This window comes from Triturus cristatus, chromosome 11, assembly GCF_964204655.1.
Source record: "Triturus cristatus chromosome 11, aTriCri1.1, whole genome shotgun sequence".
Taxonomy (NCBI): Eukaryota; Metazoa; Chordata; class Amphibia; order Caudata; family Salamandridae; genus Triturus; species Triturus cristatus.
The window spans coordinates 434,838,119-434,854,444 of NC_140594.1; the positions used below are offsets into that span (position 1 = coordinate 434,838,119).

At 42.0% G+C, this 16,326-nt stretch overlaps 1 protein-coding gene across 1 annotated transcript in view; it reads right to left on the reverse strand.

Moving 5' to 3' along the window:
* The window catches only part of BMP10 (bone morphogenetic protein 10), a 100,409-nt gene extending 84,299 nt beyond the window's left edge, over window positions 1-16,110 (reverse strand). Inside the window, exon 1 of the mRNA XM_085636338.1 lies at window positions 15,648-16,110. Coding sequence (XP_085492464.1) covers window positions 15,648-15,978 — 331 coding nt within the window. The 5' untranslated portion in view covers window positions 15,979-16,110. The remainder of the gene's footprint in view (window positions 1-15,647) is intronic.
* Window positions 16,111-16,326: the final 216 nt, after the last annotated feature.

Sequence of the window (16,326 nt, forward strand, 5' to 3'; positions counted from 1 at the left end):
TCCCATCAGACTAGTAATGCCACCAATTGTTGGGTGTGTGGCCGACTCCCTCCCTATCAGAATAACAAAGGAGTTCTGCCTTTCTTTCCACATCCGTTCACACACAATGGCTCCTGTGGAGCATGGTTTAGTTTACTAAATTCCATAGACCCAGACACAGCAGTTTATCAACAACATTGGATATGGGGAAATCTGAATCTAGTTTTATTCAAAGTCTGTCACCCTAATAAGGAGGGTCACCCCAGTAGAACAGGAACTGATTTAGAAAATGAAGTGTATAAATTAGGTAATTTTACGCCTAATCTCATGATTTTGAACGTCAAATCCGAAGTTGAATTAATTCTGCCCACTATGTCAGTATTTCTAGTTAAGGGTGAATTATGTGTGAGAAAAGTTGGTTCCATACACATGGGCCATAGCAAATGCGTTACTACAGTAGAATATAGTGATCAAGGGAAATCTTCATTTAGAGCTTCTCGCCATTCTTACTTTATATGTGGTCAGACGGCATATATGCGTCTGCCTCTAGATTGGGATGGTACCTGTTACATAGCATTCCTTTTGCCACCTGTTTTCCTAGCTCCCCCTGACTATTATCGAAATGTTCATTTAGTACACAAAAGAGAGCGTAGAGATCTCCCAGTTGTCGATTATACTGAGACGGCATGGGACAAGTATGTAGATTTCAATAAAGGTATCTTTCCCTATATAGGTACAATATCAAATAGTAAGCTGATACGCAGACTCACCAAGACTCTTGAAGCTGTAGTAAACGAGACTATAGCCGCCCTAGGCAATCTGACAGAGGAACAATCAGTGATGAGAATTGTTGTTCTCCAGAATCGTCTTGTCCTTGACGTCATCCTGGCCGATAGGGGCGGAGCTTGCAGGGTCATCGGATCCAGCTGCTGCATATTCATACCAGAAAATTCGCCATCTGTATATAAAGCTATAACACGCCTTCATAAGATTGTAAGCCAGATACACGAGAATCCAGGCACTTGGACGTGGTCCGGGTGGTTTTGGAGTGTGATATCAGCCTGGGGATGGAGAGTTCTATCTTTCCTAGGTATTGGCCTTTTTATGCTCTTCAGTTGTTGTTTATGCCTACAATGTGGACCAGCGATTTGTGGTCTGTGTGCCACATCATGCATTCCATATCAAAGTTCTCGTTCAAAATGCCGGAAAAGGAAGGAAGAAGAAATGATGCTCCATGAGCAAATCGATGGAATGATGAAGATTGATATCTCTTGAAGGGCAAGTAGGGGACAAGGAGGGAATGTGGAAATGTGGATTTTCCTGATCAGTTGCGTCCCCTATCTTGGACCCCAACGGTTCTATATGCATGTTACAAATGCATGTGTGTTCCCTCCAGTTCCAGTTTCCAAGACGCAAACATATGTGTGTCTACCGTCGACATGTTCCCTGTCAGATCCGCCATCAATGGGCTGGATATTCAATTCCTAAGTATGAAAAGCCACCGACTTTATATGGCTAAGGTACTCCATTTTTACAGTTCAGGCAAGTAGGCCCGATTCTTTCCTCAAAGCCTTTCCCTGCTCTCTGTCTCTGACAGTTTCAGCTTGAGCTCGCATCTGTATCCATGAACTTTGTCCTACTCCCTGTGCAGCTAACGGTGCCTGCCTCGGCCAGTTTTCGCCTGCCTGCCAAGAAGCTGTATTTCACCTTCGAATTATCTATTTTGCTCTTCAGCCGATGCATTCCTGTCTAGTGATTTAGGTAAACATTTCCTTTAGCTCACAAGCAAAGGACTCAGCCTTTCCGTCCTCCTGCAAGTGATTCATAGCCCTGTTGCCATGGAAAGTTTTCTGCCCCTCGCTTCTCATATAGGCACTTAGACGCTTGTACACGCACATACAGTTAGTATAGAATAGATTCTGTCCGAGAGTCCTTCCTTGTGGATAACATAGTTCTCTAAACATAGGATGTTAGATATGATTTGGGATTAGGTTGACATGACCCCCTAGACTTCTCGTCTCCACATATAGAGCTAAATGTCAAGTCCCCTTCACCCCCTAGTTGCACGTCAATCACACGTCATGCTGCTGCGCACGCATCCATGTTAAGTATTATCGTATAGATCCACCTATGTAAGATAATCAGAGCCAATCATGTTTCTTTTTGCTCCTTATTACGCCTAGTTTCGATTACGTATCACTATGTTAATTTATCTTATCAATTGTTACGCCTTTTTGCACTTGTTTCATTGTAAATGTATGACCTATAAAAGTTACTTCTTGTCAATAAAGTATTGTACTTCACTTCCTGAACCCTCGTGGTGACGGAACCTGAAGGCCGCGACTCGAGTCGGCCATTTTGGATGGAATAAAGCCCATTTAGAAACCCTCTTATACCACGGATTCTGCCTCTTGTTATTCTGAGCTATTTTACTTTATTTTAAAGATTCCGTATGAAATTCAGTTTAGGTAAAAAGAATATTTACCACAGTCCTTTCAATCTGGAACAACTGTATAAGAAGGCACAGTCCTTTCAATCTGGAACAACTGTATAAGAAGGCACAGTCCTTTCAGTCCGTAACAACTGTATAAGAAGGCACAGTCCTTTCAATCTGGAACAACTGTATAAGAAGGCACAGTCCTTTCAGTCTGGAACAACTGTACAAGAAGGCACGGTCCTTTCAGTCTGGAACTACTGTATAAGAAGGCACAGTTCTTCCAGTCTGGAGCAACTGTATAAGAAGGCACAGTCCTTTTAATCTGGAACAACTGTATAAGAAGGCACAGTCCTTTCAGTCTGGAACAACAGTATAGAAGGCACAGTCCTTCCAGTCTGGAGCAACTGTATAAGAAGGCACAGTCCTTTCAATCTGGAACAACTGTATAAGAAGGCACAGTCCTTCCAATCTGGAACAACTGTATAAGAAGGCACAGTCCTTCCAGTCTGGAACAACTGTACAAGAAGGCACAGTCCTTTCAGTCTGGAACAACTGTACAAGAAGGCACAGTCCTTTCAGTCTGGAACAACTGTATAAGAAGGCACAGTCCTTCCAGTCTGGAGCAACTGTATAAGAAGGCACAGTCCTTTCAGTCTGGAACAACTGTATAAGAAGGCACAGTCCTTTCAGTCTGGTACAACTGTATAAGAAGCCACAGTCCTTTCAGTCTGGAACAACTGTATAAGAAGCCACAGTCCTTTCAGTCTGGAACAACTGTATAAGAAGGCACAGTCCTTTCAATCTGGAAGAACTGTATAAGAAGGCACAGTCCTTTCAGTCTGAAACAACTGTATAAGAAGCCACAGTCCTTTCAGTCTGGAACAACTGTATAAGAAGGCACGGTGCTTTCAATCTGGAACAACTGTATAGGAAGGCACAGTCCTTTCTGTCTGTAACAACTGTATCTACACATTTCTATGTTATTCCCATTCCATTTCCGTTTTAGAGGTTCTGCAGGAGTACTCTTTTACGTACTCTGACAAACCTTTTTGAATCAACATCTAGGTCTTCCAAACTTCCTTTATCCTAATGATGATCCACTCACACATTGCCTGACGTGTTTAAACATAAAGAAATATGATCTGCTGCTATTAGGATTCCCCCCACACCTCTTTTTCTCCCCAAAAACTATTTACCGACTTTCAACTTAGTCTCACACTGGCTGAAATATAAATATAGACATATTTAAATGAAATTTGTATGCAGGCAAACTAGTGCCTTTGTAGAAACACACATGCGTTCCCATTGTTTTTGTTATATATATATTTACAATTGATTCGCCTTTTGTGCTTGCTCCAGCATAATTTTGTAGTATTCAAATTAGCCACAAACTTTTATTAAAAAGATTCTCTTTGGGCCAATTCATGAAAGCCTTTAGAGCACAGGATAAGGTACTCTTATAGAACTAATTTACATACTCACAGAAGCTATCCACAAATCTCAGGCCCAGGGTCTCTGCCTGCGTAGCTCTATCTCTTATGTGCAAGATCTCCGCCATGAGAATGGAGATCTATGCACATGCATGCAAACATATTTATAGTAAATGTGGGAGGAACAAGTTGGAAAATAGGGAATATTTACTACTAAAGGGTTGGGGTTAAGGAACATTTATGGAAGGTTTTAGGCATTGACATGCAAATTCTAAAACACACCTACAAAAGAGTAAGACAATTGTTATTCACAAAAGTTACTACAAGTCTACTATAGACAAAACAGGCTCAGTACCACACTTGGCTAACCACTGGTATGGAGGATGTTTTAAAATGTCTAAGAAATATTTTTGTTAAACTATATTTGTAAAAAATTAAAATTAAAATCAACATTAATTTATAACTTCAAGTAAAATACCCACTTTGTCTGTCAAGGCTTCAAACACATGAAACACACTTGCTACTCTAAGGGTGGGTATGAGTGAACAGAGAGGAATCCACTACACCCATCAAAAAACGAAACTCATTACAACATCAAACAATTACACACACCGTCTACCCAAATACGAGACTATGACACAGACAAACAAAAAATAAGTATGACCATGTCAGTGAATACTTTTATTGCCTTGCCCCCTATCTTGAAGAACAATTATCTGATGAGGAGAGAGAGGATTTACAGATCGAAGATCAATTTAACATCATTTATGCATGGGCTTTTTTAGATAGCACAGTTGTATCCATTAGGGATGAAATATTTTTTCCTGATCCATTTATAACTCTAGTGAATGCAGATTGAGAAAGGGTTAAGGCCCAGAGCACCTTGCCTTAAAAGTGATTAGAACCAAGTTAAAATAATCATGTGCTGCGGTATTTCTTGGGTCACTTATCGCTTCCCACACAATTGTTCTTAATGCAGATCTCAGATCATTTTTTTTAGCTTGTAGCAACATTTCAAAAACGCTCTAACACTACCTATTCACTGTCTCCTAAGGCCAAACTCCTCCTCACACTTAACGCGATGGAGACACAATCCTACTACTTGGTGGAGATTTGTCCCCATCACTGGTGAAAACCATCATGGTGGCCATGTCCACCGAGGCGTATGCATAAATCTACACGTGTGAATACCTCTGCATGTTGAATTTTGTCTCTAAAAATACTCAGCTTTATTTTATTTTTCCATTATGAATGTTAATCTTTCGACTGTTCTCCAGAAAATGGATAATCTGGATGAGACATTTTTGCCTTACACATTTTAAAACCTGGATATTTTCAGCAATCTGAGGACCAACATACATCCTAAATTCGGGGCATACCTACCAATCCATGGACCAATATTCATCATAAATTATGGGCATGCCAACCTATGGGTCATTGTTCAGTAGAAATCATAAATGGCACATAAATACATGGCAACAGATGAACAAGTTTACATTTTATAATGGCCAGAAAGACTGCCTGGCAGCATAATATTTCGGACTATCTGCTTAGCCTTGAGGATTGTCGACTATACTTAGAAACCTATTGGCAGCCAGTACGGTTGTCAACAAATCAAGATGTCTGCTCTCATGCCAGTGAACAAGGGCCGACTATTAATATCTGATCTGAATCCAACCTGCAGAAATTTAACAGAATGCTTTTCACTTTCATTGTATGTTTTCTCCACCTCGGAAAGATACAGATTTGCCTCACTACTGTTTCACTGGTGGACTCCCAGTCGGTCATTATTGCAGGGTGTTGTCATGCTGCCTCTTGATCTCTCTCCATACCGCCTACTACTGCAGCTGTCTCATTCATTTGGTCCTCCAAAAAACACACTGGACAACCTCCTCCGCATTAAACAGATCCACCTACTCACCCAACTCAAAATACCATTGTTTTGCTACTCCATTATCATGCTCCTTCTGTCGCTTAGTCAGGCTTATCTTAGATGATAAAATACCCAGTCAAGCAGTAGTATCTGCAACTGTAAATATGTAGTTGCCACTGTGTAACCACCCATGACACATTTCTTGATGGAACTATAGACTTCCTTTTCTTCTTCAAATCCCGGCTTTCCAAACTCTGGATACTCTCTGTCACTCTCTTGCAGCCTTGATTTCTTCCAATTATACCACATCTATGTTAAACAGATATTATGCATTGGTGTTTGTCTTGTATGCGTTTGCCGACAGTATGGCCTCCTATGAGCTGTCTGGTTATTCTACACTGCTCTAGACTGTGTGGGTTGTGCACATGATGCGTCATACAGTAAATAATATCCATTGTGACGCAAGGAGGGCGCACTGCAAAGTGTTGCATCGCTGCTTTCACGCAACAATGGAATGAGTCCCAAAATAATGTGCGTCAGGTGGGGGTGCTGGTTGTGAGGTGTTATAGAGCGCCACTTTGCCATTGTTTGCTACATGGTAGGGGGGATATAGTTTGTAGTATTGCAATACTTTGCTATTGTTGTGGTCTTGGAGCAATGTCTTAATGTATGATGCTATGGATGATGGTATGTTTTGCTTTTGCTTAGAGTGAATAATTATGTGTTCATTTCCTAGACACAATTGTGACTACTACTAAATATGGAGTCGTAGATAAAGCCACAATTACAAAATAGTCCACAGTTTACATCAAATAACTGAACAGACAAAGACATATCTGATTTTCAGTCAACTTCTTACCTACGAAAATGCTTGGATTATAGGACACAGGACCAGTAAAACTACTTCACCAAAATACTGCATTTCTACTTCGAGGACACTTTGCCAGACAATTTGTAGGAACCCTACAATTTACCCAGAGATAATTTCCCAAAGAGCAGCCTTTAAAATACAAAGAATCGAAGACAACAAACCGAGTACACATTGATTATCACACACCACTGAATACAATTCAGAAACATTATCAAAGATCTACAGTCAATGACAAGGTGAGATGAAAAACAAAAGAGATACTATATTCAACAAACCATAAGCAATTTCCACCACCAAATCTATGCAGATGCTAGTTAGAATCCTACATTCCATGCAACAAATCAGGGGACTACCTGATACAAATATCCAGCCATCGAGAGCATAGCAAAACCTGTGGATACATTACCACTCCAAAAATTAATTATACATTTCAGAATTAAGATCACAGGTGTAATCAGGATGCAGGGAACAGTGGTTTTCATGTTGCTGTAGCTACTTGAGCTCTTGGGGTTGTCTGTGTTCAAGTACCTATTATAAATGGGATAAAGGACCCCCTGCCATACATTAAAAGAGATTGCAAGTCACAGAGGAGTTCCATGACAACCAAGAGGAATGAGGCTGAAGGCCAAGGAAAACTAATACAAAAATTAAATATGTGGCCATAATTTATTAATTTCTGCTTCTCACTGTTCATCTAGAAAAACATTTGAGAAGGTAAAGTTTTGTTATGTCAGAACTCCACTATAAGTTATTACCATTGATCGGCAAAGTAATTTCTGTTATTACAGGCAACTATAGATGTTAGAAGTCATCAGTAATAAGGAAATTGAAGAACAGGATATTTTGTATAAATTGCAGGCTCCTGTGTTTTACGTGAGGGATTAAGTACCCCCTGTTGTATATAATAAGGGTATTGCAAGTCACTGAGGAGTTGCATAGCCATATAGAAAAACGAGGCAGAAGATCGAGTTCTTTATAAGGTTATGGAACTGCGAGGTGACTTGCAATATCCTTATTATGCATTCCAGGGGTTACTTTATCCCTGTAATACATGGTCACTCCATCACCTTCCCCACAATCCACTTAAAACCTTGGTGCATAGCTCTTTCATATGAAATAGCGAGCATGTTTGCAAACATTAAAAATTGAACCTCAAGTGCAAACTCAAGCACATCAAAAACCTGTTAGATATTTGTTGCAAACAGATATTAGAAACAGTCAAGAGAAGTCAGTTCTGTTTTTTAAAGCTGTAGTAGCCGAGAATGTGTAGAAACATGCAGACAGATTCTTGCATTTCTCTATCTAAGGAGTGCAAAAAATAAACATACTCTCTCTTCTTGGCATTATAAGCTGTTAAAATAAAGCAAAAGAAAGAAAAGCACCATTCACTCTTGATGCTTTTAAACTGCTGCTTCAATTATGCTCCGTGACCTGACCAGCCTTTCACCTCAACTGCTGGCTATGGCAGCAGGCACTGTGATATCAGAACTGGACTGTAATAACTTATAAGAGTTGAGTTCTGATGTATTTTCTTTATAATCGTCGACTGGGTGCATCACAAGTCGCCGATTATTAAGAAAATAGAGACTGCCGCTTTTACAGGAATTACAGAATTTCATGCCTTATGTTGCGCTTCTGGTATAATTTCATCCCAGTTCCGGTGTTATGTAGTCCTGCATCAAGAATTAGAAGATGCATGGACTAGACAGTGAGCAGATCATGGAGCATAGCCAAATGAGACTTGAGCACAACGAATAAGCTTTGGCAAAGTCAATAGGTCCGGCTTTAATGTGATAATAAATGCAATCAAAGGCATGCACTAGTGTTGTTGGCCTGTGTTGCATGTACAAATGCTGTTAACCACAATAACGCCAGACCTATTAATTTTTCTAACACTGGGGAAAAGTAGCAAAAAAGGTTTCTTTCTGTAAAGCATGGAATTAGGAGTTATAAAATCGAATGCGGGAAACTCTGTGATCATTAAGTATATATTTTTCAGGTGTAAAATAGCCCCTTATTTATTCGAAAAGGAAGTCTTTTGAGAAGGTGAAATGAAACATGAAACAGCCAATAGTATGAGGTGAAAGGGTTGGAACGACATTCTACTCTACGTATATTTTAAAGAATTTTCAACACTACGCCAGGGGACAGCTGTAATGTCAAGCTTGCACCATAATAAGCACTCATGGTAAGACAACCCATATATAGGGGTGCACAGAGACTGAGTGAATGCATAGGTTCATGCAGTGCAAAGCGCTAAGAGACCTGCCGGTGAATATGCGCTATACAAATACCAGTTAACATAACATAACATAACCACTGGGTGAGAGTCTCATTTCTTGGCGCACAATGCCATTTAGTTAGTGTGAGTTTTATGCCCAAAAGCACATTTTCACGCATAACATAGAAATCTCAGTTCCTCGAGCACATCCTCAGTCTTGAACCGTTTCTCAGTGGTCAAATACACTTTACGAGTATTCCATGTGAACCTTTGGTCCAAACCCTCAGAAATCAAATTCTGGGTGACTCTTAGCCTTGACATCTCTGCTGAGAATTGCCACGGTTCTGGCTGGCAATACTTTACCTATGGAGCACGAGGGAGTCAAATAGCTAAAAGTCCAGGGATGGAATTTCAAAGGACACATCTGATTTGAGGATCCACTGCAAAAATGGAGGGTTTCTGCTGACATAATTTTTGGAAGCACACCTCCTGCCAATGCCCTGCCAAGGTGTGAGAAGAGTGAAAGAGACCGCGGGGGAGCACAGGATGCTTTGAGGAATGAGGGGTTAAGATACCCTCAGAAAACCAACCTGTGACAGCTGATCCAATGTGGCAGCTTCAGTATGAAATAAGGGGTAGGTCCAACCTATGCTGAGACTGCACGACGGTGAGGATCGGATGAGCTTTTAAAAGAGGTAGGAGGTAGTGGGAAACAGAAAAGAGGTGGGGAAACGGTGCCACGGAAAGCAAAATATTACGGCTGCCCCAACATTTTTGCCTTGGTGGGCTTAAAGGAGCATGGGCAACCTATGAAGAGGAACCACAAAGTATCAGGTGCAATGCACAGAAAGGGGATGCGATGGGATAATTAGGAAATCAGGTCGACACATTTATTGAAAAAAAAGCCTGCAACCATCACCACAATAGGAAAACCACAGCAATGGCGGCCATATCAGCGCTCTCAAGGTTTTTCTTTAAATCTCTGTATGTGTGTGCTATTTCTATAGCACAAACCTAGCCACGCGGCAGCGGACTGATGTACAACCATAAAGTCAATAAGAAATAAGAGAGGAAGCAGGGTTGTGGATTGTTAATGAATGGTGATGTAGTGTTTGTTTGTGAGTCTTCAGCCCTTTCCTAATTTGGAGCAGTATTGGGGCAATCCTGGTGGATACAGGGATACTCTACCAGATCCTGAGTGCATGGATGGAAAATGGCTGCTGCCTTGTTTTTACTGTTTTTGCAATCCTTGGTCTGCAGTCTGATGGTGTCTTGGCTGTGGGTGTGTAAAGAACCTCCAGAGATAGTGAGCTTGTCTACAAGATAAGCCGGGGTGCTGGCCATGATGGCCTTGTAAATGATGCAGCGGGTTTTGTGAATTGAAGAGGCTGGAAAGGGAGCACATGGAGTTCCATCAGAAGGGAGTGATGTGATCATATTTCTTCAGTCCCTGGATGAGATGTGCTGTGGCACATAGGATGCCTCTTAGGGGTGCGAGTGAGGAGTCTGGGAGGCCACGGAGTAAAGCATCACCACATCCATATGTGAGGGTATACGGGCTTTAATACCAGTTCTCAATTCACTTTCTGGAAGAAACAAATTGTTTTTCTTTAACCCAGAGAGCTGGTCCCAGACAGTTATTGGCAATGTGTACCTTGAGGGTGAGGCTGGTGTCCAGGATGAATACAGGTGACCTTCCGTTCTGTGAAAGTTGGGTTTTGAAGCCATCAAGGTTCATATCGAGCCAGTTTTGTACTCAATCTTGTTGGTTGTTCTTTGCATATAACAGACATAGGGGCATGTTCGCAAAACATGTTGGAGCGCAATGCAGGGCCACATTTGGCAGCGCCGCGCTCCGACATTTTGAAAATGCCGGGATGTGCCGTATTCACAAGAAAACAGCATACCTCTGTGTTTCCACTAGTGCTGGTGCAAAAAAAGCTGTCTAGTGTCAGAGTAGGCACCCTGCCATTGCAAGGGTGCCTGTGCTGCAGTGATGATTATTTATGTGCAGGAAGGGAAACTTTCTGCACGTAAACAATCAGTAATGGTGATTTGCACCTTCTATGTGTGCATTTGTAATTTCTACTTGCTTTTTGCTTTTTCCATGTGTGCTGCAGGATGCTGCACACCTGCTAATACACCTGGTATTCCATGGCGTTAGTTTTTGGTGCAGCCTTAGACTTGTGAATCTGGGGCAGTATCAAAAAGCAATGGGTGTTCGCGGTGGAACACCCACATTAACACCCACTGCAGCAGAAAGGGCGATATTTACAAGGTGGCATTAAGCCACGCTAAGTGGCTTAGCACCACCTTGGTAAATATGGAAAATGGCGCTACGCCACCAGAGCATCAAAAAAAGTGACGCTCCGGTGGCGATAGGGGCGTGTAAATATCAGGTGAGCTTCAGGTAGGTGCTGGATGATGTGCAAGCAGTGTTTGGGGTGTTGGATGTGTGAAGCAGGTGAGACTTTTAAGTAGAGTTCTGCCTCATCGGCGTATTGATGAATCTTGATGCTGTTATCCGTGAGCACACCATCAAGCAGCTTCATGTAAAGGGTTGAAGATGACAAGAGACAGTAGTGGTCTCCGTGCTGCAGCATGATCTGAAGCCAGACTGGTAGTCATGCAGGAGATGGCAAGTTACTTAAATGCCCAAGTAGTGTGTGCTTTGCTACGATGGCTCAAATGTGTGGTACAGGTTTCAATCGGTCCTGAGTCACTTGGCATATTTCTCAGTCGGCTCTGTGCAATGACTCAACACCTCTATCAACTTTCCCGGGATGGCAGTTTACTTCAAACAAAAGCACAAAAATGTTATAATGCTGACTATTTTTATGACACACACGTGCTTTATCGCAGATGCTAATATTGTCTAGCTCACTGGTACTTATTTTAACAATTACAACAGAATAAAATACTTAAAAGATGAGCCAATGTTGCTTTTTGCATGCAAATATTATAGATAAAAGAATCCCTGCGGGTAGCATGCAGTCCTCTGAAGTAGCTCACTGATGTGACCATAATCATTGGTGACAGTCCCTGAAGAGAGGCCACACACTGAAAGAGCATGACATCTGAGAGGCCTTCTTAGCTGCTTCTGGTGACCATTTCCACATTTTCTGTCATTGTAGGGACTTCTGCCTAGAATGTGCAAAGGCGTTACTATATGGCAAAGCCGGGGAACAACCTTTACAACGCAACTTTTACAACGCACTACACTTACAACGCATTTTTTACAACGCAAAATCCATTACAACGCATTCCATTACAACGCATGACACTACAACGCATTTTTAAAAACTACTTTTACAATGCATTCCATTACAACGCATACTACCTTTCCAACGCATACCATTACAACGCATAATATTACACTACACTATCCAACACTTACCCTACTGTTGCACCCCCTGGAGTTAGAATAGTAATTTTTACCCCTATACTATCCAACACTTACCCTACTGTTGCACCCCCTGGAGTTAGAATAGTAATTTTTACCCCTATACTATCCAACACTTACCCTACTGTTGCACCCCCTGGAGTTAGAATAGTAATTTTTACCCCTATACTATCCAACACTTACCCTACTGTTGCACCCCCTGGAGTTAGAATAGTAATTTTTACCCCTATACTATCCAACACTTACCCTACTGTTGCACCCCCTGGAGTTAGAATAGCAATTTTTACCCCTATACTATCCAACACTTACCCTACTGTTGCACCCCCTGGAGTTAGAATAGTAATTTTTACCCCTATACTATCCAACACTTACCCTACTGTTGCACCCCCTGGAGTTAGAAAAGTAATTTTTACCCCTATACTATCTAATACTTACCTTAAATGCAATTTAATATTATGCGTTGTAATGGTATGCGTTGTAAAGGTAGTATGCATTGTAATGGAATGCGTTGTAAAGGTAGTTTTTAAAAATGCGTTGTAGTGTCATGCGTTGTAATGCAATGCGTTGTAATGGATTTTGCGTTGTAAAAAATGCGTTGTAAGTGCATGCGTTGTAAAAGTGTGCGTTGTAACGACATACCTCCGGCAAAGCCATGTGCTCTTTGTAAAAGTTGCTAAATTCTCTGTCTAAGTTCACCTGTGGCCATGAAACATCTTTCTGCACGTTGCACGAACCGTTTCACGGAATTGTGCGATTATTCTCACTCTAATCAAACCTAGTCAAGATGGAAAATGTGTGCTGGAGTTTTCTCTACAAGTTTAGATTTTGCAGTGTTTTTCTTTGCACAACGGCACATGTATGCTGATTATTTTTCTCTGCAAATTTACCTTTTGCAACATGTTGTGCTTTTAATCTAATGTTGCAGAGTGCAGAACTTTGCAATTTTGCGAAGTTTGCAAGGTTTTCCATTGAACTTTAAGAAGTTTGATAGTAAAAATACAAATTTGCAATCGACTATCTCAGCCTCCTTTGCTCTAATGCTGACTCTTTGCTCATGCCCTGACTTTCATACCCCTAATGCAAACAATGTGGAGTCGATTTAGTTTGAAGTATGTAGCACATAAACAAAACTCACTCGCATACTGCACTCTTAATCTATCCTGTTTTACCTCTTCCTACAAAATGTCGCAGAGTGCACTCCCACTGCATCTCATTTCCTCTTGTAGGGGGTTGTTCCTTTATATTGCTCTGCGGTTCAGATTGAACTTTCACCACAAATAAATGAAGCTGGACAATCTTTTTCTTGGAGATGATGCTCCCGAATGCAGGAGCTCCTGGACACCAGATTTGCCTCTTCTTGATTCCATCTCTTGCCTCTCTTTCACCACCTTAAACTTCCTCTCTTTATATCTCACTTTTCAAAGCTCTTTCCCAGCCCTGCTCTGTTTTCCTAGCTCTCTCTCTCTCTTACTCCTTCTTTCTTACTTGATGATGTACAATACGTCTTAGTCTCCAAAATCAGTGCTGGTACCCTTCGCCTATAACCACTGTTACTTACTGGTAGTCCCTGCCTTGGGTCCCAGAGGGCCCTGTAACCACTTCCTCAAGAAAACATCATCCTTAGAACCCAAGAGAAATCTTTAGTGACAATCGTGTATTATTTATGAAGGTTTTTTCTGTATTTTGTGTTACTTTTTAAATTTGCCTTTTGAAATGTCATCAGTAACATTAAAAAAATAAACCTCACGCCCTTCTCAAATCTCCCACTGACAACTGGCTCCGATGTGCAAGAAGTGACATGATGACAGCTGATTAAAATATTCAGAAAAAAACATTAAATTGACCTCTGGTGGGATGGTTTCGCCTGTAAACTGATGGTAAAAAAAAGCGAGTCGAAAAGCATTTATAAATATTCAACAAGTGGATATTTGGAAGGCATCTCCGCCCTTTTTTTCAACAATCTGCTTTATGCAGTTTCACTGGGCTGACATGCATAAGGCTAGACCTCAGTTAGCCCCTGGGTTGATGGGGCAAGAGTCATTCTAATTAGACAGATGCCTGATGTTCTGTGGGTGGTAGTGGAGACCCTGCCAAACGCACCAGATTCCCTGTCCGCACTAGCAGCGATATGGCTGCCCCCTATAGTGGCTTGTTGGTTGGGATCATTCAACAATGACTGTACCGCCACATTATCTGACGGCGATAACTCCATGCAAGCTGGTGGATTTTCCTGAAAATAGTGTCCCCAGTATGCAGGGACAGGAACCAGGCCTGTCAAGTGTTAGGGACACTGACATTGTGCACCACTTTGAGGTGCACTCCCAACACCCATATTTGCTGATGGAATTTCCACCAGCATGGACAGATGGTGGTGGATTTTCCACTGAAACTTTTCTCCTCCAAAATTGAACCTCCCATGGGCATACAGCCACTTTGATGTTGTTGGCTCTGCCACCCCGGCACACAACGCTAAATGTGACTGATTTCCAATCACTGCCATGGCAGCGGTTGTAAGTATGGATTAGCAAAGGGTTAATCCACTGACCTAACCAAAAATCAGAATTAATGTATTTTAGAGTTTTGTGCTCTCTTCGGAGAAGTCTATCCATGAATAACAAAGGTGGGCTTTAGGTACACCTGCACCATGCCTTCAAGTCAACTCACACACGTCAGTCTACATTGTTGTGACAGCCATGAATGCAGAACTATGTTTGCATGACTTCTTTGAGTTAACATGTTTGCCAAGGAAATCAGAGTCCCGTATAGACAAAGACCATGGACGAGCAAGCACCCTTTAAGACTTGGTGCTCCTCCACACTTGCAGGACTTCAGGGACCTACTTTACACAACTGAAGAAAGTGCATTAAAATGAGTGAATGCAAATTTGTTTGCGAAGACAAGAATAACCTTGTACCATAAGTGCTCCTCTTCTCCAAGGTACGATTGTTCTGTGATGCGAAACAGTGAATTACTTGCCTCGCTCTGTGAAGTAAACTCAGTGCAATTAAACAGACCTGTAAATAATGAACCACCCTCTACACCACACCATTCCATATAAGTAAACCTCCACTGTAACTCCGTGGACTCGGTGAAACATCTACGAAGTTCATCGATGGACGTCTGCTTCCCACCTTAGATTTTTGATCCCTAGGATGTTCCCTAAGTAGAGAGATCTATGTCTTCTTTTGCAAGTCTCTCCTGCCTCCATAGCCAACCATCCAATTATGCTCCGCAGTCTTTCATTGTGAGTTCAGAGAACACACACATGTGTGGCTGATCCACCACCCTTGCAATACCGTTGAGGTTGGTCATTCCCTTGACCCGAAAGGTGAACAGAAGGTAAATTCCATGAGGCTAAAAAAGTATTGAGTAAAAGGTATTTTGTGAAGCTAGTGAACCTTTGTCAAGGAATCATTAAGGTGCACCGACTTACCTTCATTGTTGAAACTGCGAACGATGTTGGCCGATGGCATAGAGGTCTTGTCCGTGGCAAACCTGTTGTACAGCTCAAGCATGTATTCTGGTGGATCCACCTTAACCAGCGAGTGCCCCGGGATCCCCGAGAGGTTGAGGGTCTTCAAGAACTCATCCTTCATGCTCTCAAGCAGGGTGTCGAAATCCAAGCCGCCCTGCTCCGTCAGGACCTCGTCGAACAGTGGGCGCTCGTCAGTTAGCGAATCCTCCAGGCTCATGATGGGGCTGCAGGCTCCCAATTCCACCAGCACACACAGACCAGCAAAAAAATACAGAGCCGTAGAATCCATTGTTTTTTCCCCCTTTCCTTCCTGTCCTCGACCGACTTATCTCAAATGGCTTTCACTCTGCGCCCTCCTAGGCTGTTTTATCCACTGGGGAATGCACAGCTCGTGTCATCTGAAGTTGACAAGTTTGGAGAGCCCTCGTTTGTTGCTTGTGACCATCCTCACTCTCTCTCTCCCTCTCCCACCCCCTCCCTATCGCTAACTCTCCCCTCCCCTCCAAAAAACAGTTTCCATTAATGAGACAACATGGCTTCCTATGGCTTCCTTGACGCTCTTATCTGGACAATGTAGGCTGTTCGGCAGATTCTGTTGTTATCTCGAAATCCTCCCTCTCTTAATGAGCATTTTGTA